Below are 21,900 nucleotides of genomic sequence, written 5' to 3'. Positions count from 1 at the left end.
TGAATTAAGAGATAGACCTGGGTTCAAGAATGGGGAAATCAATACATGAAGATGACAATTCTCCTTAAATTAATCTGTAAACCCAGTATATTTCCAAAAAAATTCCAATGGGGAGGATTGGCTCATCGGTAGAGTATGTTACTCTTGATCTTAGGGTTGTAAGTTTGAGATCCACACTGGGTTCAGAGGTTACTTAAAAATATATATATATGTGTATATATATACACACATACACACACACACTTATATTTAATATATAGAACTTGATTAGTAAACAAATTTCATTCAAATGGAAGAACAAAAGGAAAAGGCGTGTTAAGGCAATTGAGAAGAGGGTTTCAGAATTCATCCAGATGATCAAAATATATTTCTCAGTTATATTTGATCTTTATCCACAGTTCCTGAAAACCCTTCAGAGCCACAAAGGTGAAATGGGTATCTTGCTATTTATTAATGAAGGTGATTTTGGGACCCCACTCAAGGGTGGGCACTGCCTGCCAGTAGGACCAGCCATGTGACTATAGGGTTGGAACTTTCAGTGCCCCCAAGAACTCTCCCCACCTCCAGGGAGGCGGGAGAACCTAGAGGTTGAATCAGCTAATGGCCAATGACTTAGTCAATCAAGAATTTTTAATGAAGACTCCATAAAAAACCAAGAGGACAGTTTTTTGCTCCTTTTCAGAGAGCCTCCACACTTGGGGAACCAGAATGCTTCCATGTGTCATTGAGCTGGGACCCGAGCTTTGCGAAGACAGGAGCTCCTCTGTTCAAGACCTCCCCCTATATATCTCTTCATTTGGCTGTTGATTCATATCCTTTAATAAACCGGTAAACGTCAGTGTTTCCCTGAATTCTGTGAGGTAGGTCAGAAGCATAGGTAACAGCCTGGGGCTTGTGACTGGCATCCGAAGGGGGAGGGTGGAGGGCAGTTTTGTAGGACTAAACCCTCAACCTATGGAATCTGATGCTATCTGTGGGTAGAGAGTGTCAGAACTGAGCTGAATTCTCAAACGCCCTGCTGGTATCTAACACTGGAATTGGAGATCTGGGAAGTAGACAATATAAAAGATTTTTCCTATATTCTAATAGAGAAGAGATATTATGAGGTTTAGTAATCAAGAAAGTGTGGTTTTAGTGCAAAGTGAGACAAATGTAACAGAACAAAGAACTCAGAAACAGCCCTTCACACATATGGATGTTTGATTACAAATCTCATACCATCATTCAAATGCAAAATCCATATTAATTAAATGTAAAAGACAACTGCAAAGCCTTTAGTAAAAGAAAATGATGAAAACACTCTTTACAACCTTGAGGTAGAGAGAAATTTTTAAAATAAGACACAAAAGCATAAACTATTTTTAAAAAGCCAATATATGGGGGCACCTGGGTGGCTCAGTTGGTTAAGCATCTGACTTCAGCTTAGGTCATGATCTCAGGGTCCAGGGATTGAGCCCTACATCAGGCTCTGTGCTCAGTGGGGAGTCTGCTTGTCCCTCTGCCCCTCCCCCTGCTTGTGCGCTCTTTCAAATAAATCAGTAAATAAAATATTTAAAAAAAAAGAAAATACAATCTTTAAAAAAAGCCAATATATGTGATTATGTTAATAGAAACACTATAAACAGACTAGAAGAAAATAATTGAAACATGTATAATTAACAAAGGATTAGTCCAGAATACATACTCTCAGTAATCAACTGGAAAAGGAAAAACAATCTTAACACTAAAATGGGCAAGCATCCCTAATTCAGAGGGGTAAAAGACAAATCAACAAAATCAGGGCGTAAACTCCCATGAAAGTATGCTTAATCTCATTAGTTTACAAAATGAAAAGTGAAAATCTCAATGAGATACCATCTCACACCCAATAAACTGGCAAGCAAAGACTGACAAGAATGTGAAGAAAAAGAAACTTAAAAACACTGTTGATAGATATACAAACTGATAAAACCACTTAAGAAAGTCATTTGGCAATATGTGGTAAAGATGAAAAAAGTGTAATTCTATTTGCAGGTATACAGTGTAGAGAAACTTCATATACAAGTAGACACATAAAGACCATTCGCGACAACAGTTTATATTAGCAAAAACAGATACAGCATGTCAACTCAATAAAAAGAAAAAAAAAGAGATCATAGGGGCACCTGGGTGGCTTGAGCCTTCTGCCTTCAGCTTGGTTTGTGATCTTGGGGTCCTGGGATGGAGGCCAGTGTCGGGTTCCCTGCTCAGCAGGAATCTGCTTCTCTCTCTCCCTCTGCCCCTCCCCCCTGCTTGTGTGCACTCTCTCTCTCTCTCCAATAAATAAATAAAATCTTAAAAAAAATAGAACATAGAATATTCATGCTACTGAATAATACACAGCACTTAAGGGGTGCCTGGGTGGCTCAGTTGTTAAGTGTCTGCCTTTGGCTCAGGTCATGATCCCGGGATCCTGGGATTGAGACCCGCATTGGGCTCCCTGCTCAGTGGGAAGCCTGCTTCTCCCACTCTCAGTCCCCCTGTTTGTGTTCCCTCTCTCGTTGTGTCTCTCTCTGTCAAATAAATAAAAAAAATCTTTAAAAAAATATATAGCACTTAAAATGAATAAACTAGAGTAATATGTACCAACACAGATAAATCTCAAAAACATAATGTTGGATAAAAAACAGCAAGTTGTAAAATTATATTCAGAAGGATGCTTTTTATCTAGTTTGAGAACCTGCAAAATAATGCTATATATGGTTTATTAATATATGATGTGTGTGTGTGTGTGTGTGTGTGTGTGTAGAATCACACAAATACATGTTAAAAGTATAAAAACAGGGGCACTTGGGTAGCTCAGTCGGGTAAGTGCCCAACTCTTGATTTCAGCTTAGGCCATGATCTGAGGGTTGTGAGACTGAGCCTCACATTGGGCTCCACACTCAGCAGGGAGTCTGCTTGGGATTCTCTCCCTCTCCTTCCACCCCTCTCCCTACTCATGCACTCTTTCTCTTTAAAATAAATAAAATCTTTTTTTAAAAAAAGATTTTATTTATTTATTTGAGAGAGAGAGAGCACAGAGGAAGCAGCAGACTCCCCACTGAGTAGGGACCCTGACATGGGGCTTGATACCAGGACCCTGAGATCATGACCTGAGCCGAAGGCAGATGCTTAACTAACTGAGCCACCCAGGCGCCCCTAAAATAACTAAATCTTTTTTAAAAAGTATAAAAACACTCATTGAATGGGAAAACAAAATCAAAATACTGTAATCTTAAGAGAAGGAAGGCAGAATAATAGTTCTACAAAGACTTTGTTATATAGTTTTACAGAGAATGAGTTATACAAAGGTCTTAACTCTCTGTGTTTTATTTCTTAAAAATCTAAAACATGTATAGCAAAATGTAAACATTTAATAGAATTGGCCGATTGGTGCACAAGGGTTTGTTACACTATTTCTTACTGTTTTCTGTATGTTTGAAATGTTTCATATGTCAACAAAAAACTTAAGAAGATAAAAAACATTCCCCATCAACCTCCAGTTCCTATTTACCTTTCTCCCCCGGCTTCTCCAAATTCGTTGCATGAGTTTTCTCTACTATTCTATTTTCCCATTTCTCACACGTTCCTCTCACTGCAATATGGATTCTGAGGCAACCACTATACACAACTGCTCTCCCCAAGGTCATCAATGATGTCCATGTTCCCAAAGGTACATTTCTGCCCTATCTTGTTTGACATCTCAGCAGCTTCTAACAATGCTACCCACTCCCCTATCTTGTTTGACATCTCAGCTTCTAACAATGCTACCCACTCCCCTATCTTGTTTGACATCTCAGCAGCTTCTAACAATGCTACCCACTCCCCAGACCCTCCCACAGATGTTTTCCTCTTGCCTCTCCGCCCTCAGTCTCTTTTACCAATACTTGCTCCTCTACTATCCCTTAACTATTAGTATTGCTCAGGTTTTTGGTTTAGCACTTTCCCTTCTCACTCATTACTCACCCTAACAGACTCATCTAATCTTTTATCTCATTTATCTAACTTTGTTTCATCTATCACCTATATTCTAGACATGCAAATCTTTACCTCCAGGCTGGCCCTCCCCTCCAGATTAATATAGCCAAATGTCATCTATACTACTCAACTTGCTAATCTCAGTTCAGTCAATGCAAATAAACTAATTTTCTCTTTCAATCCCAGGGCTAGGTTTTTGGATCAACCTCTCACTAAAAACAACTAAAAATGTTGAATTAAAAAACAAAAAAGCCTCAGGAGCAATGAAGAGTTGACAGTTTAGCAAGTTAACAATGATAGGAAAATGGGTATCTTAGTGAGGTAAAGAAGTATAAATACCTTTTGGCTGGGAGTATATTTCTCAATCTTAAAAAATCTAAAACTTTCATTTTGACAGACTCACGTGGCAGAGGGAAAATAAATCAAAGCCAAGAGCATATACAAGGTGGGAAAGGAATCTAACAGAAAACTCTCCACTAATAAGCTGGGACTTCAAAGGGCTATATTCTCAGCGTGAGAATAACCAAAAGTTAAGTAGTCCTCATAGATCTTATAGTCTGGGTTTGAACGGCCTGAGTGGTCTAGGAAATCTCAAGCCTTAAACCTGGATTAAGCTGATCCCAGATAAACTGCACTGCCAGGGCTTGGCAGAAACGACTATGTTTTCTCTAAAAGAAATTACCTCCAACCTAGGCTTCAAATTCCTATGAATAATTCTGTTAAGTACAACACAACACTTAATCAAAGATAATCATGCACAAACATTGAGCAATGCAAAAGAACCAATGGAGCAAAAGTTCCAGATCCACAAAGACTTAAAATATTGGGAGTATGAGACACAGACTATGAAATAATTGTTTCTTGTGTTTGAAGAAATAAATAGTAAGTTGAAAATATCTGCAGGTATTTTGTATTGTACTCAGTCACAAAAAAGAATGAAATCTTCCCACTTGCAACGACATGGATAGAGCTAGAGAGTATTATGCTAAACAAAATAAGTCAGTCAGAGAAAGACAAATATTGTATGATCTCACTCATATGTGGAATTTAAGAAACAACACAGACGAGCATGGGGAAAAAAAAAAGACAGAGGCAAACCAGAGACTCTTAACTACAGAGAATAAACTGATGATTACCAAAAAGAAGGTAGGTGGGCAGATGGGTCAAATAGGTGATGGGATTAAGGAGTGCACTTGTCGTGATGAGCACTGGGTGATGTATGGAAGTGTTGAATCACTATATTGTACACCCGAAACTAATATTACACTATATATTAAGCAATGGGAATTTAAATAAAAATTTAAAATAATAATAAAGAAGTAAATGTAGGTGAAGAAAGAATTGTTGAAACAGATAACAGGTCAGAAATAATAAAACGGAATAAAGCCTGGAAACACCAAAAGATGGAAAACACAGAAGAGAAAGATAAAGTGAGAGTCAAATCAGATGACAGAGAGTTGATTCTGAGTTTAGAAATAAGACAGGAGAAAATGTAGCAGAGCAGTGTTTGAAGAGAGATGGCTGAGATTTTCTAGAAATGATGAAACACCCCAACTTAGATTCCAGAAGCCTAACAAATATCAAATAGGATAAATAAAAAGAAATCCATACTCCACAAACCATAATGAAAGAATATAAAGTACGAATCCTCATTTCTCCCTCTAATTGCATTCCCTAAAAGTTAACAATTTAGTGAGCACAAAAGTAATCTCTTTAAATCAATCTCCTCATACTATACCTCCATCACTGTTCCCCTCCTCTGTAATAATGTCCAGTAGTCTCTCAAAAGCATTTTCAAAAGCAACAATTTTCTGGATTGCTCCATTGCTTCTTGTTAGCGCCTGCAGTAGTAACACACCCTTATGGAGGAAAAAAAAGATAACGTTTAGTAGAGAACAACTTTTACAAGACATTTAAAAACCACAGAATTTTAGAAATGCAGGTATTTCACAAGTTTGACTCTTTCACTTTATAGATGGGGAAAAAAATGACAGATAAGATGAGCAATATGCCTCCCTAAGATTATAGATCTCAAAGGGACAGAGCCTAGACTAGAACCCAGTCTACCAACTCCTAATTCCATTCTCTTTAAACTGCACAATATAAATGTACAATAATTCTTACATATTCATCAATCATTACTTAGCTTTAATTGTGCTTACGAGAGCTGGGAATAATTATATGTCTTAGGGATGCTTTTTTTTTTTTAAGATTTTATTTATTTATTTGACAGAGAGAGAGCAAGAGCACAAGCAGGTAGAGAGGCAGGCAGAGGGAGAGGGAGAAGCAGGCTCCCTGTGACACGGGGCTGGATCCCAGGACCCCGGGATCATGACCTGAGCTGAAGGCAGACACTTAACCGACTGAGCCACCCAGGCGCACCTCAGGGATGCTTCTGTATGTGCTTCACAATAGCAATGCTATGAAATTGTGAATTCAATAATATAAATCTTCAAACATCATCACATTCTAGCAGAGAAAGTTTATATTTTCCTGTAACTACCTGGCCCCTAAATTCCCGAGACTTGATTCTAAGTCAATAGAAAAAAGATGCATAAGACAACGCACAGTAGTCTTTGCTTCTGATTCTTAGTTTTTCTCAGCTCCTTTAAGTTGGATTTATATATTCTGCAACCTCTTCATTATCATTCAAGAAAAACTCAGTTGCCCATTTCTGTTTATTTCGCCATTAAATATTTTGTAACGATACCATTTTCTGTTTCTTTGAAATAGGATTTTTTATGAAAAATGTTTTTTTTTTTTTTTTTTTTTTTAGGAAAAAAGCAGGTATTACTTAAGAGAAAGAACAGCAAAGGTGTAGTTCAAAAGTCCTAAAAAGGGGGCGCCTGGGTGGCTCAGTCGTTAAGCGTCTGCCTTGGGCCCAGGTCATGATCCCACGGTCCTGGCATCGAGCCCCGCATGGAGCCCCGCATCGGGCTCCCTGCTCCACGGGAGGCCTGCTTCCCCCCCTCCCACTCCCCCTGCTTGTGTTCCCTCTCTCGCTGTCTCTCTCTGTCAAATAAATAAAGTCTTAAAAAAAAATTTTTTTTATAAAAATAAAAAAAAAAACAAAAGTCCTAAAAAGGCAAATTACCTTATTGAGTAGGTAAGTATTCACATAAGACCAAAAAAAAAAAAAAAAGCCCATGGCTTTACTAGACTTGTTCTACTCATTTTTCTGACTGTCAAATCTCAACAGTGAGATAAGAGAAAGGCAAAAGTAGTTATTTTTAGGTGTCACATTCTCCCACTTAATGCTGCCAACTTGGGTTTAACTGCTACCAAAGGGGGGAAGGAATACAGGAGAAAGAATATTAAGGCTCCGAGTTAAATAAAGTGGGTTTTAAAAACAGTTGTCCTATGTACTAGTTGTGCAACCTTAAGCAAATTACATAAATTCTAAGTCTTAGTATGCCCATATGTAAAACAAGGATAATATCTTTGTTACAGGATTTTTATTAGAAGTAAAGGAGATAAAATAACTTCTGTGGCAGCTACCAGGTTTATATATATATAGTACTTATATTTTAAGTTCTCTTTTTTCTTTCTTTCCCCCAGCTTTATTGAGACATTGACATAGAACATTGTGTGAGTTTAAGGTGTACAACCTGTTGATTTGAAATACTTATATACTATAAAATGATTACCACTGTAGTGTTAGTTAATACCTTCATCACATCACAAAATTATTTCTTTCTTGTGGTAAGAACATTTAAGATCTACTCAATTAGCAACTTTCCAGTATATAAAACAGTATTATTAGCTTAATATTATTATCACCATAGTATACAATAAATCTCTAGAGCTTATTCATCTTATAACTGGCAGTTTGTACCCTTTGACCAGTATCTGTCCATTTCTCCTACATTCCAGCCCCTAGTAACCACCACTTACTCTGTTTCTGACTTTCTATCTTAATCTTTTTTTTAATTAGCATTTTTTATGTTATGTTAATCACCATACATTACATCATTAGTTTTTGATGTAGTGTTCCATGATTCATTGTTTGTTTTCAACACATGTTCACTTATTTTTCCTGACTATAGAGATACATTGCTCAATCAAACATATCCACTAGATCAATCAAACATATCCACTAAAATGCTATTAAGAACGAAAGTATACTCACCAGTCATTTAAAGTAAGTGGATACCAAGTCCTTACTTTAAAAACTGATAATTAAAGGCATTTATTCATTTATTCTGCTTTTCATGTATGAACTATATTTCAGGGTAACAAATTGGACTACTCGATGAAGTTCTTCTTTGCAGAAGATTATAGCTTAATACATGTGAAATAATGACAGAATTACAGAAATCATCATTTTGCAATTCTTAACAAAATAACTGATTAAAGCAATGCTCATTAATGTATGATCAGATGTAACTGATGAATCTGATGTAAGGTTGATACAGAATTTACAATGGAGAGATCCAAATCAAATCCACTGATCACTAAAAGTGAGACAGCCAGATATTACATGTTTCCTCATGTGTTGCAAAACTAAGTTCACTGTATCATTTAGAAAATACCCTAGCAAAAAGGTGAACCAAAACCTAATCAAGCCCTCTAGATAAGTTAACAGATATAACAATCAAATGTAATAAGAGAACCCTGTCTGGACCCCAATATGAAAAAAACAACCGTAAAAGATATCTTTGAGACAAATGGAAAACCTGAATATGGAATGGTTATCTTATTGAAACTGGGGGCTAAGACGTCATTGTTAACTTGTTAAATGTGATAATGGCATTACAGCTGTATCAGGATATATACAGTATGTATACTAAAAGTATGTAATGGTGAAATTATATTGATTGTTTCAATGTTTTTAAATATTCCAGTAAAAAATAAAGGACAGTGGTGAGAGTAGAGGTAGATGAAACAAGTATAACAACATTTTGAAAACTGATGGGCTTAAGGGATAGGTTTGTGTGCTTGCGTGGGTTTACATTTCTCATAATAAAAAATTAAAGAATGGAATCTATCTATCTAAATCTATCACTTAGGAGTGAGCAGGTAGTTCAGTTTTTCAACTTTTCTTGCTAATTTTTAAGCACTAAGTAACATAAATAAATAGGATAGTGTCAGTGCACCTATGGTAAATGACCAACTAATTCTCTAATCCAGATCAAAATTAATGTTTCAAATATAAAACAAACTGGGGCTAAAAATCTTTACTGATATGCACCCAGGGAAGCTAGTCAATGTTGACAACTATTAAACTATTATTGAGTACAATTAGAAAGTTGATTAAAAAGAAAAAAAGAAAAGAATTTTTAAAGAAGAATAAAAAAAGAAAAGACACAAGAGGAGGAAAAGGGGAGTATATTGTTCCAGGCAATCACAGAATGCCAATAAGAACTACCAGAGGTGCCATTTAGTTGTCTCTGGTTGCTGGTGTCAACTGAGGTGTACCATGGTGTGTTATATAATGTTATGATAGTAATTAGCCACAAAACATTCAAATGAATAGGTTTACTAAACCCAAAGAAAGGATGGCTGTAAAACAAAAACCAAGAATCTAGATGTTAAAAAATATATATAACTTAATCCCTAATCATAAAATTAATCAAAAGCAACATAAATAGAGAATCATTTTATCTGTCTCAAATAAAAACTGAGAAAAAGGTGGGGCGCCTGGGTGGCTCAGTTGGTCAAGCGTCTGACTTTCTATCTCATTTCAGGTCTTGATCTCAGGGTCATGAGTTCAAGCCCCGCACTGGGCTCCATGCTGGGCTTGGAGCCTACTTAAAAAAACAACAAAAAAACCCAAAAAACAAAAAACAAAAATCGAAAAAAGGTTAAGAGCAGGAAAAAAGAGTAGGGGTTAAAGGAAATGGTATATTTAAGAACCAAGCTAATACAGTTTTACACACACTGTCCAAAATGAAAATAATGGTAATGATACTAATAGCAATCCATGAAGAGGTCATTTCCTTATTAAATGATTTATATGGTGGAGCACCTAGCTGGCTCAATCAATGGAGCATGTGACTTTTGATCTCAGGGTTGTAAGTTCAAGCCCCATGTTGGGTGTAGAGATTACTTAAAAATAAAATCTTAAAAAAAAAAAGGTAAGTAAATAATAAAATAGAATGGAATGGAAAGTTTTTTAAATAAAAGGTTTGTATGGCATTATCTTATTTATACTGAGGGCCAAGAGAAGAACAGAACAACAATATCAAGTTTAAGATATATAGTAATATTTTAGTAAAGGAAAGATGCTCAAAATTCCTAAGTAGATGGGTACCCATCTAAATAAGACAATTCTTAAAAGAATAACAGAGATTTAAAAATGTCCCTCTCATCAGTTACATTACCCTATTACTTAACCCCTTATAATACTGCATTGACATACATACTATAAAATGTTAAATACAAAGTTAAAAAACTCTATGTGAACTAGAGGTCAAGAGCACTTCACTTGTGTCTCTGCTCTGCCACTAACCAGTTGTGAAGCTAAGAGCAATCCAAATGGTATTTACTAGCAGTAAGGATGAGAAAGACACAGGCCAGTTACCATATATACAAAGATGAATAGACATCACTAACAACAAATCACTTGGTTTTCGTAAGTCTTGGGCTTCTCAGTGTTAATATGGAGAATGAATTAACTTGATATGCTCTCCTGGCTCTAGAATTTAATTTTAAAAGGATTTTTCCAATTGTTATCTAAAGTATTATGTCTAGGGGTACCTGGCTGGCTCAATTGGTGGAGCATAAGACTCTTGATCTCAGGGTTGTGAGTTCGAGCCCCACACTGGGTGTGAAGATTAAAAATAAAATCTTTAAAAGCATAAAAAAAAAAAAGTACTACAGTCTTGACCAAGTTGTAGATAACAACCAGAAAAATGTTCAAACAACAAAAAAATACATCAATACAAAATATTCAAACTTATACACAAATAATAAAATAAATCAGAATGGAAAATAACTCCAAAGCAAATCATGCTCTATAGCTAAATGAAGATTACACGGAAAATCCTTTGAAATGCATATTCAGTCAAATGAGGGTGAGGATTCCAAATGCAATGCTTTAAGTTCACACAGTTCAATGTCTGGGGATGTTTCCTTTACTTTTTCTGAAGGCAAAATTTGGTGTCAATACAGCCTTTCAGAAGAAGATGAAAGAAATCCTAAACCTGTGGAATGCACAAATTTGAATATGAAAATCATCTGTCTACACCAAAATACTGGATAGGCAGGAAACAAAAAAATAATGTGGTCTTGTATATAACTTAAAAAGGTCTAAAATAGGGGTGCCTGGGTGGCTCAGTCATTAAGTGTCTGCCTTCGGCTCAGGTCATGATCCCGGGGTCCTGGGATCGAGCCCCACATCAGGCTCCCTGCTCAGGCAGGAAGCCTGCTTCTCCCTCTCCAACTCCCCCTGCTTGTGTTCCTGCTCTCACTATCTCTCTCTCTCTCTCTCTCAAATAAATAAATAAAATCTTTAAAAAAAAAAAAGGTCTAAAATATTAGCCAATACCTCCAATTTCCAAATCTAACTCCTTATGACACTGAATAAGGATCAACAAAGATTTCATTTGCAAAGAGAGGGGGAAAAAAGTTGCACATTCTTGGACTTCTTTTTCAAATTTAACTTACATCATTACGTATAACTTCCCTGGAATCTGCTAGTAAGTCCATCAATCTTGAAACACCTGGAACATATAACCGTGTGAAAAATAGTGGCAGATCAAAAATACAAATAGTGATTTAAATTATGCAATTTATTAACACATCATTTCAGTCCCCCTCTTTAGGAATGATCCTCACTTTTAAATCAAAATTATTTAAGGATGAGCCACTTACCCATGGGACTGACTAAAATAATTTGCTGCACCTGAGGTCCTAGTTGTTTTAAAAGAGAAGTAAGAAGCTTCACACCAGGCCAGCGGACATGGAAATCAAACTCCTGCAACATAAGTATTTAAAATATTTAACATCTGTAATTTGTTTTTAAGAAAAACATTTTTTTCAATAGTGGTATCAAAAACTACACAGTTTAGCAAACTTTAAAAAAGTAATTTAAGAAATAAAAAGAAAATAGTTAACATAAATTGATTAAACTTGGTAAGGTAAAAATGGAAATAAGCAGACAATATTTTAACAAATTAGAGTCCTTAAAACACGCATGTGAATCTCTTGCAATGATACTACAAATTTCATGACCTTAAAAAGGTATGTATATGTTGCTTCCTCAATAACACACCCCCCAAAAAAAAGCTTATTAAGATGACAAAAATAGCAAGATTCTTTATTTACCTCCAATAAAGATAACAGGAGAGTGACATTTTCCTGCTGCTTAATGAAAATTTCTGTAAACTGGCTTCCCAAATCCCCACTCTGTCTTGTGGAATTTTCTTCTGTAATATTCAAAGATAAAGTACTTCAATATGATGCTATGTTATTTTAAAGTATCCTTTTTGTTGAGGGAGCTAAGCAGAAATGATAATTTTCTTAGAACAGTATGGCTGGTAGTGATAGCACAATTATGCTGAAAAGATTATCCTTAAAGTAACTTTCAATATCATTTAAATAGTTATTCTTAAATGTTTAAATATGATATTCAAAGAAAAGACATCTAAATTTCCACATCTTTTCAAAGACATTTTTAGGTTAAACTTCTAATTAGGGTACAAGGGAGCTTAGCAGAGTGATGGAGATATTCTACCTCAAATCTGATAGCGATTACACTAGGGCATACATATGCTGAAAGACACAGGACTATACAACCACAAAGAATAAATTTCACTGTGTATATACCTCAAAACCACCCTCCCCCTAAAAACATTATTGAACATAGAGTCCTTGTTGACTGTTAGTGACTGTGTTAAATAATTTAATTATAAAATTAAACCAATCATCTGCACATTCTTCAGTATTTTTTCAAAAAATTAACATATATACACTGTAAAGTTAATTGTCAGTAGAATCAGAATTTGACATTTAATTTTACATTTATTCCTTAAAAGATTTATAATTGTCCTTAAGACTTAACAGCCTTTAGATTATGTATTGTTTCAATGTCAAAAAAATGTAAAGGACCACTAAAAACTGAAGCAATAATTACCAAAGCAAATTATCATTTAAAATCTGCCTATGCTATATATGCAATTTAGAGACGGCAAATATACTGCTCCCCATGCTCTCACCCATGCCAGACACAACTAATCCTTTTCTACATACAGCCATTTATCGCTTCTATAAACCAATGGAGCTGGCAGTCAAGATCCCTCAAATAGTTCTTTTCTAATGTGAGATTTTAGTATTAATATACTTTGGAAATGGAAAAACCCTGCATATTGATAGGAAAAGCAAAGCAATCCAACAGTGACAGTGATGATCCATCCAATTATTTGTAGAAAAAAGAAGAGAGCAAAAGTAGAAGTGTTTTTCAATACTAAGTACCCAAATATGCTGGGTTTACCCTTCAGAAATTCTAGGAAATATTTCTTTTATCATCTCGTGTCAGTAAAGAATTAAATGTTTCCGGACCTTCAAACTACATTACTTACAAAATACTTCAGTTTTAAAAGGATTACTCTGGCAGCTGTGCTGAGAACAGAATGTCAGGGGAACAAGGGAAAATAAGGAGACCATAATCAATAGAGACAACAGGGAAGCAATAATCGAGGAAAGCAGTAAAGATAGCTTAGACCTTAGTGGTAATAATTTTTATGAAATTTACCATTTACTGAGATGAAAAACACTGTGAAGAAGCAAAGTGAGAGGTACAGAGAGAAGTTTCATTTTGACATGTCAAGTATGAGACAAGTTATAAAGATTTGAGTGGAGATATCAAGTAAGCAGTTGGATAAACATAACCATAGGTGTCTCTGGAGAAGTTTGGGTTGGACACACACGTGAGAGGTAAACATATAAATGATACTTACAGTTACAAAACTGGATGATAAAGAGCATCTATAAAATACTTCCAGCTAACATCATACTTAATGGTGAAAGACTGAATGCTTTCCACGTGAGATCAGTAAAGAGGCAAGAATATCCACTTCTACCACTTCTAGTCAACATTGTACTGGTACTCTTAGTGCCATAAGGCAGAAAAAAGAAATAAAAGGCACACAGATTGGAAAGGAAGAAATAAAACTGTCTTTATTCACAGGTGATATATATATATATGTAAAAAATCCTATGAAATCTATAAAAAAGCTATCAGAACTAGTAAGTGAAGTTAGCAAATTATGGGATAAAAGGTCAATATACAAAATTAACTGCATTTCTATATACTGGCAAGGAACAATTAGAAACTGAAATTTAAAAAACAGTACCACTTAAAACAGCACCAAAAATATTAAATATTTAGGGATAAATTTGACAAGAGATGTGTAAGAATTATGCTTTGAGGGGGTGCCTGGGTGGCTCAGGTGGTTAAGCATCTGCCCAGGCTGAGTCCTGGGATCAAGCCTCGCGTCTGGCTCCCTGCTCCTTGGGGAGCCTGCTTCTCCTTTTCCCTCTGCTTGCTGCTCTCCCTACTTGTGTGCGCACGCTCTCTCTCTCTCTCTCTCCCTCTGTCAAATAAATAAAATCTTAAAAAAAAGAATTATGCTTTGGAAACTCCAAATGGTACTGAAAGAAATTAAAGGAAGACCTAAAAAAATATATTACTGTGTTCTTATATTAGAAGGTGCAATAGTGTTAAGATATCAGTTTTCCCCAAATCAATCAACAGATTGAACAGAATAAGAATCAAAATCCAAGTCAGCCTTTTTTAGTAGAAGTTGACAAATTGATTCTAAGATTGATAAGGGAATGCAAAGAACCTAAAAGAGTCAAGAGAACTTTGAAAAAGAGCAAAGTTGGAGTACCTACACTTCAAAATTTCAAGATTTGTTATAAAACTATAGTAATCCAGACAATATCCTATTGGCAAAAGGACAGACATACAGACCAGTAAAACAGAAAGTCCAGAAATAGACCTATTAGTTCAAAATGGATCATAGACTTAAGTGTAAAACTAGAAACCATAGACCTAATCACAGGAGTTAAAACAACAAAACTTTTAAAAGAAAACATAGGTGAAAATCTTGTTATTTTAAGGTTTGGCAAAGATTTCATAAATAGGAAACAGTCCAAAGTATAAAAGAAAAAAATCAATAAAGTAGACTTAAAATTTAAAACTTTTGCTCTCCAAAATACAATGATAGGAAAATCACAGACTAGAAGAAAATATTTGTGAAATAAACACTGCAAAGGACTTGTACCTAGAATATATAAGGAATTCTTACAACTCAAGTATAAGACAAAAAAAAGAACAGTAAAAATGAACAAAAGGTTTGAATAAACACTTCACCAAAGAAGAAAGTTATATGGATGACCCCCCAAAAAAACACATGAAAAGTTGTTCAGTATTATTATTCATTACAAAATTACAAATTAAAACTACCATGAGATACTATTTCACACCTATTAGAATGGCTAAAACTTTAAAAGAGTGACCATATCAGGAATTGGAGAGGATGTGGAGGGCCTGGAACTCTCATATATTCTCATACACATGCCAGTGGGCATGTAAAATGGTACAACTACTTTGAAAAAAGTTTGGCAATTTCTTATAAAGCTAAACATATACCTATTATATCCCTTAGCCATTCTGCTCCTAGGTATTTACTGAAGAGAAGTGAAAACATATGTCCACACAAAGACTTGTTTGTATATGAATGTTTACAAAAGCTTTACATGAAACAGCTAAAAACTAGAAACAACCCCAAATGCCCACCAAGGGGGGAATGAACTAACGAACTGTTGTATACTCATACAATAGAATACTACTCAACAATTTAAAAAAAATGAACTACTGATATAAACAGATGAAAATCAAAATAATTATGTTGTGGGAAAGAAGCCAGACCCCTCCCCAAAAAAACAAGAAAAAGTATATACTGCATTATCTCATTTATAAAAAATTCTAGAAAAATGCAAAGTAATCCACAGTGATAAAAGCAGATGTGTGACTAAATGGGGGCTAGGAGGAGGGACTGATTACAAACAAGTACAAGGAAACTTTTGGATATGTTCATTATTTTGGTGGTGGTGGTGATGGTTTCATGGTTTATACATATGTCATAACTCATCATATTGTACATTTATTTATGTGTAATCATTATATTTCAATTATACTTCAAGAAAACTGTTGTGGGGCGCCTGGGTGGCTCAGTGGGTTAAGCGTCTTTTTTTTTTTTTAAAGATTTTTTATTTATTTGACAGAGAGAGACACAGTGAGAGAGGGAACACAAGCAGGGGGAGTGGGAGAGGGAGAAGCAGGCTTCCCGCTGAGCAGGGAGCCTGATGCCCGCCTCAATCCCTGGACCCTGGGATCATGACCTGAGCCGAAGGCAGATGCTCAACAACTGAGCCACCCAGGTGTCCCTAAGCATCTAACTCTTGATTTCAGCTCAGGTCATGATCTTGGGGCTGTGGGATGGAGCCCTGCCTCAGGCTTGGAATTTTCTGCCTCTCCCTCTGCAAACCCCTTGCACTCTCTCACATGCATGTGTGCTCTTGCTCTCAAATAAATAAAATAAAATAAAATATTTTAAAAAAGAAAGAAGAAGAAAGCTGTTGTGAGGGAGAAGAAATCCAAATCTGCTTTTTATTTGAGTGGTGTGAATATGCTGAAGAATAAAAACTATAGGGGCAAGACAGTAATATATATGAGTGCAGCAGGCTGGGTGTGAGACGACAGGAAGGCTGGAGAGTATATGCCCTGCCTAGGGGAAGCAGCAACTGACTGCCAAGTGCTAATGCAGGCCAGCTATCGTCAGTCTGCAGATTTTTTAAAAACAGAAATCTAAAATCCAAAATCTCATGTGAAAGTTCCCAATTTGTAATACCAGCAACTTATTTAAATTATTTTAAATATTAAGTGGGTCAAACAACCTTGCTTATAAGACAGACAATGTCCTTGAGCCAAAAGATTGTGACCTCTACAGAAAAGCTCAAAATAAGTCACTCACATTTGGGTGAATATTATTAAAACTAATCTAAAAAGGAAGGGAAAAAAATATACAGACTTAATGAATTCTTTCTATGAAATTTATTTTAAAATGCTGAAAAGTTTTTATGTGGATAAATGCAAATAACTAAGCTATGGGTTTAAGCCTTGGTTAGTATTTCTCAAAATGCAGGACAGTGTGGCATGTTAGTAAGTATCTGATGAAAGCAAGCACCTTTGCCCAAATGTATTTGGATTAAACAAAGTTGAACAGGTTTCTTTACTGCAGAATTCTCAGCACTTAATGTACTAATGTAAATTTTGTGACGCCTCAGAGGGGAATATAGTATGTTATGTTTATTTAACTATGGGACCTTTTAATACAGAGGACTCTGGGACTTTTGTGCTACACTTTAAAGGAATGCAGGTTTAACCCAAGAGAAAGTTTAATTCAATGTCTGCATTGAGCACAAGTTAATAACTTGGCAAGAGTAAGAGTTAATACATATGATTTGTTCTGTAGTTATACTATATAAAATACTGTAGCGTAACAGTATATAATTAAGATCTATGTTTTGAATTGAACTAGTAAAATATGATCCTGTTCCAAGGATCTATGGTTCCTTCTGTTTTAATATTATTGATTTAAAAAAGTGTTAGTGAGATAAACTCCACTTCCTTTAAGTTATAGTCATAACACAGCACTTCCCAACTTTATTGTAGAGTCTTGCAAAAAATTAGCTATGCAATTAAAGTAACATACAAACTATTTTGATATAGCAGTAAATTAAGCCATTTATAGTAGTTTATATATAAGTAGTTTACATAAGCCAACTACTACACTAATTATATCTAAAAGCTATAAACCAAAATTAATAGATATAGTATAGATATTATATACTATATGTTATACTTGTATAGCCTGTAAAAGTAAATGATTCTTTAGTGTAAGATAAATGAAAATGTAAGAACTAAATGGTCCTTTGTTACTGTACTGAAAATAAGTCTAAGATAGTTATATCAAATTAAAGACTGCTTTTTTAAAGTCCTTATTATATACCTCTGGAAACATTTTAGGCCTATTTGTATGACTGGCTTTTAACAAAATATGTATATATATTTTTATTCTTCAAATGTTTATTTACAGTTTTAATTTCTCCAGAAGCATAAACAATATTCAAAAACATTTCTGGGGGACACCTGGGTGGCTCAGTCAGGAAGACTGACTCCTGATTTTGCCTCAGGTTATAATCTCAGGGTTCTGAGACTGAGCCTGGTGTTGCGCTCCAAGGTGGACTTTGTGCTGGGCCTGGAGCTGCTTAAAATTCTCTCTCCCCTTTTGCCTCTCCCCCAACTCCTCTACTCACACATGCACTCTCACATGCTCTCTTTCTCTCTCAAAAAAACCCGAAAAAAAACCCCACAAAAAAACAAAAAAAAATTTCTGGACCTTCTCTTCGGAATTCCATTCCATATCAAGGTCATAACCTGTATTACAGAGGACAAAACTGCTCTATAGAAAGAGATATTCTAGTAAAAGCAGTCCTAACTCATAGTGAATGAATATCAAGTTATCTTTTACACCGTGCTCAATTAAACAAGCACACCTGTGTTTTCTAATGTTTGTCTAAATCTTCTATAAACTAGTTATGTAAATCACAAAATTTACTAAAGATAATCTAATCAGAAAATAGCCACAATTTATTAAATCAGAAATCTATTTAACAAACCAGAATTTAAATAAAAACTTGAAACCAAACCAAACCAAACAAACAAAAAGAAATCTATGGGATATTTAGAAAAAAGTATATTAAAAAATACTATTGGGACACTTGGGTGGCATCATCCATTAAGCATCCAACTCTTGGTTTCAGCTCAGGTTATGATCAGGGTTGTGAGATCGAGCCCTGCATCAGGCTCTGCACTCAGCACAGAGTCTGCTTGAGATTCTCTCTCCCTCTCCCTCTGGCCCTACTGCTCATGTTCTTTCTCTCTAAAATAAATAAATCTTTTTTTTTTTAAATACTGTTATCCTACTTACTAGCTGATCTTATGTAAGTTACATGATCTCTGGGCTTCTATTTTCTCACCATTAATTAATTAATTTTTCTCATCTTTAGAAAAGAGAAAAATACCACCTACCTCACAGGATGCTATGAGGCTCAAATAAGACAATGGACATGAAAGCACTATAAATTTTAAAGCTCTATACAAAAATGAAGAAAAAATAGTAGAAACAACTATGACTAATCTCTATTACCCAGCAAGGAGACCAGCTTATTTTCACAGAGTAAAGGCATCATGTTTTGGTATTTTCTGCTTTCAAACAAGGGGTTCAAATATCACAATGGTAAGGCTATACACTTTAATAAGTTAGTTAGCTTTCTGTTAAGTATAGTTAATTTTGTTATGCAACCATTTTAAACCTACTTTAGAAGACTATTCCCATCCTCATTTTTAAAAAGTTAAGGATCTCAGGAAAAATGGCAAAACAAAATAAAGCTTGGTTACTTTAATTATGAGGAACAGAAATATTAATGTTAAAAAAAACGGAACTTGAAACAGACCACGAGAAAAAGGAAAGACAATATATTGGTGAGTTCTATGAATATAAAAAATGTCACTAGACATTATTGTGCATGCATTATTTTAAAGGGACAATATCAACATGTAAGTATTCTCTAAACTGGAACACCATCCAGTTCTTGCTGAATACATGTAAAATTTTACATTTTCAAATATTTTTATTTTATATAAACTGCCTCAAAAGTTTTCTCCAAGAAGTACACAAAAAGTAATTTGAATCGACTGTCCTGCCAGAGAAAAAGTTTTTTTTTTTTTTTTAAGATTTTATTTATTTATTTGACAGAGAGAGACACAGAGAGAGAGGGAACACAAGCAGGGGGAGTGGGAGAGGGAGAAGCAGGCTTCCCGTGGAGCAGGGAGCCTTATGTGGGACTCGACCCCAGGACCCTGGGATCACAAACTGAGCCGAAGGCAGATGCTTAATGACTGAGCCACCCAGGTGCTCCAAAGCTTTAACGTTGTTAAAAGATGTACTAGAATATTTTCTGTGTTCTGGACAATGAATAGACTTAGTAGCCATAGAAAAAATAAATAGCAATATAAGATTATCAAATATTTCCCTTTAATTAGGGAATTCTTATATAGTGAAACAAATCTCAACATTTTTTACCAGCCAGAAGCAACATCACTTGACAGTGTCCTTTTATGTTACCAGAAATTATGTCTAAAAGCATCATGCATATGTAAATGCAATCTTTTACCTTCAACATCATCTGAAAAGGTAGACAAAAATAAATAAATAAAAAGCAGGTGATGAAGAAAACAGTTTCTATGTAGTAGTATTCACAATAAAATAAATAAGAGCTTAAAAATGTCAAATAAGCAATATAATCTCTTGGAAGAAAAGACTCATTCATTTTATTCAAAATCTGAGATAGCCTAAAAAGAGATACAGCAAGCATACACAATATATTCAGGATTATGAGGCAGATTTATCATTAAATTAAAGGATTGTAAATATCCCCAAGGTAAAGAACTCTAAAATGGAGTTCATAATATCAGCTAAGAATTACTTTTTGATGAAGCAATAGAGGAAAAGTATCAATAATAGAACTGAAGGGTATATTTCTCAGTATCTAAATTTTTTTAAATTGGTCCTTCAGGATAAGTAAATTTCAGAACAAAGTTTAAGTTCCTATTTTAATCTTCCCTAGAAAAAGTGATTCTACTACTGTTTCCCCAAAGAACTGTTTAACTTATTTTATCCAAAGAATCCTTTTTGGATGCTGAATTAAAAATAAAGAGCCCAAACACATAGAGACAAGAAATTAGACTCTAAACATGATTATAAATTTATAATGAAGTAAAATCACCTAACTAAAAATATTGCTGCTACACGATTTTTTTAAAACACGAAAATTATCTGCTACAGACTAGAAAGAGAGCTAAATTTCTAATATAAAACTAAAAAAAAAAAAAAAAAGAAAGAAAATGTCTTTTATTGTAATGTGTTCTAACAAGTGTGTTACACCTAATTTTCTCATCTGAGAAATAACTAGGAAGGTAAGTGTCTTTTTCGTCAGAGTGTGTTCTTGTGTGCATTGTACTTAAGTGTTGTCCAGTGACTGACAGCCTCTTATCCCATGGGTACCAAATCATGTTTACTAAAGATTTTTTCAGGGCACATGGGTGGCTCAGTTGGGTAAGCATCTGCCTTCAGCTCAGGTCATGATCCCAGCTCAGGTCATGACCCCAGGGTCTTGGGATCAAGCTCCAAGTCGGGCTTCCTGCTCAGCGGGGAGTCTGCTTTTCCCCCTCTCTCTGCCCCTCCTCCCCACTTGTGCTCTCTCAAACAAATAAATAAAATCTTAAAAAAAATTTTTGTTCTCAACCCTGAGAAATTAATAAAGTTAAGTTTTTAGCCAGATATCACAGAGAAATAAAAATTTAAGAAAAAGGATACTTAAGAGTACAAGAAATTGCGACCATTCGACCTGACCCATTTCAAATGTTCCTATTACTGGTATTCTATGAAGTTAATATCTATATATATTTCTGCTCTATTTTTATCATAATAAAATATACACACTTATAATTATCTACATTTCTTTATAATTTGTCTACTTAGAATTTCAGAAGAGCTTATAATCTAAATTAAACTTCTAAAATGCACAAAAATGCCCACCTTTCTGTTGTCTACAATAGTGAAACATCCACTATGTCCTTCAATAGCCAACCTGATGTGAAGAATGCATTCTTCAGCAGCACTGTCAAATGTTACTCAGTGAATATGGTTTTACAATATATAGAAAGAAATGTATATAGAGGGAGGAGCAAGATGGCAGAGGATTAGCAGACCTGGATTTCATCTGGTCTCAGGAATTCAGCTGGATAGGGATCAAACCATTCTGAACACCTACGAACTCAACAGGAGATCA

At 35.0% G+C, this 21,900-nt stretch overlaps 1 protein-coding gene and 1 long non-coding RNA gene across 3 annotated transcripts in view; one reads left to right on the top strand and one right to left on the bottom strand.

Annotated features, from left to right (window-relative positions):
• Window positions 1-21,900, bottom strand: part of USO1 (USO1 vesicle transport factor) — a 99,117-nt gene that overhangs the window by 35,658 nt on the left and 41,559 nt on the right. For both annotated transcript variants that reach the window (XM_025886932.2, XM_025886933.2), the window contains exons 5-8: window positions 12,247-12,347; window positions 11,794-11,896; window positions 11,587-11,642; window positions 5,717-5,837 (exon numbers count right to left, since the gene is read on the bottom strand). In XM_025886932.2, the coding sequence (XP_025742717.1) occupies window positions 5,717-5,837; window positions 11,587-11,642; window positions 11,794-11,896; window positions 12,247-12,347 (381 nt within the window). The remainder of the gene's footprint in view (window positions 1-5,716; window positions 5,838-11,586; window positions 11,643-11,793; window positions 11,897-12,246; window positions 12,348-21,900) is intronic.
• Window positions 1-21,900, top strand: part of LOC141372617 (uncharacterized) — a 40,981-nt gene that overhangs the window by 3,243 nt on the left and 15,838 nt on the right. The window contains exon 2 of the long non-coding RNA XR_012377946.1: window positions 19,057-19,286. This is a non-coding gene — a long non-coding RNA (uncharacterized lncRNA). The remainder of the gene's footprint in view (window positions 1-19,056; window positions 19,287-21,900) is intronic.

Source organism: Callorhinus ursinus, unplaced genomic scaffold (assembly GCF_003265705.2).
Source record: "Callorhinus ursinus isolate GAN/ISIS: 27379988/994484 unplaced genomic scaffold, GSC_fseal_2.0 scaffold4, whole genome shotgun sequence".
NCBI lineage: Eukaryota > Metazoa > Chordata > Mammalia > Carnivora > Otariidae > Callorhinus > Callorhinus ursinus.
Note: the sequence above shows the minus strand (reverse complement) of the source record. Positions and strands in the feature narration are given on the sequence as shown.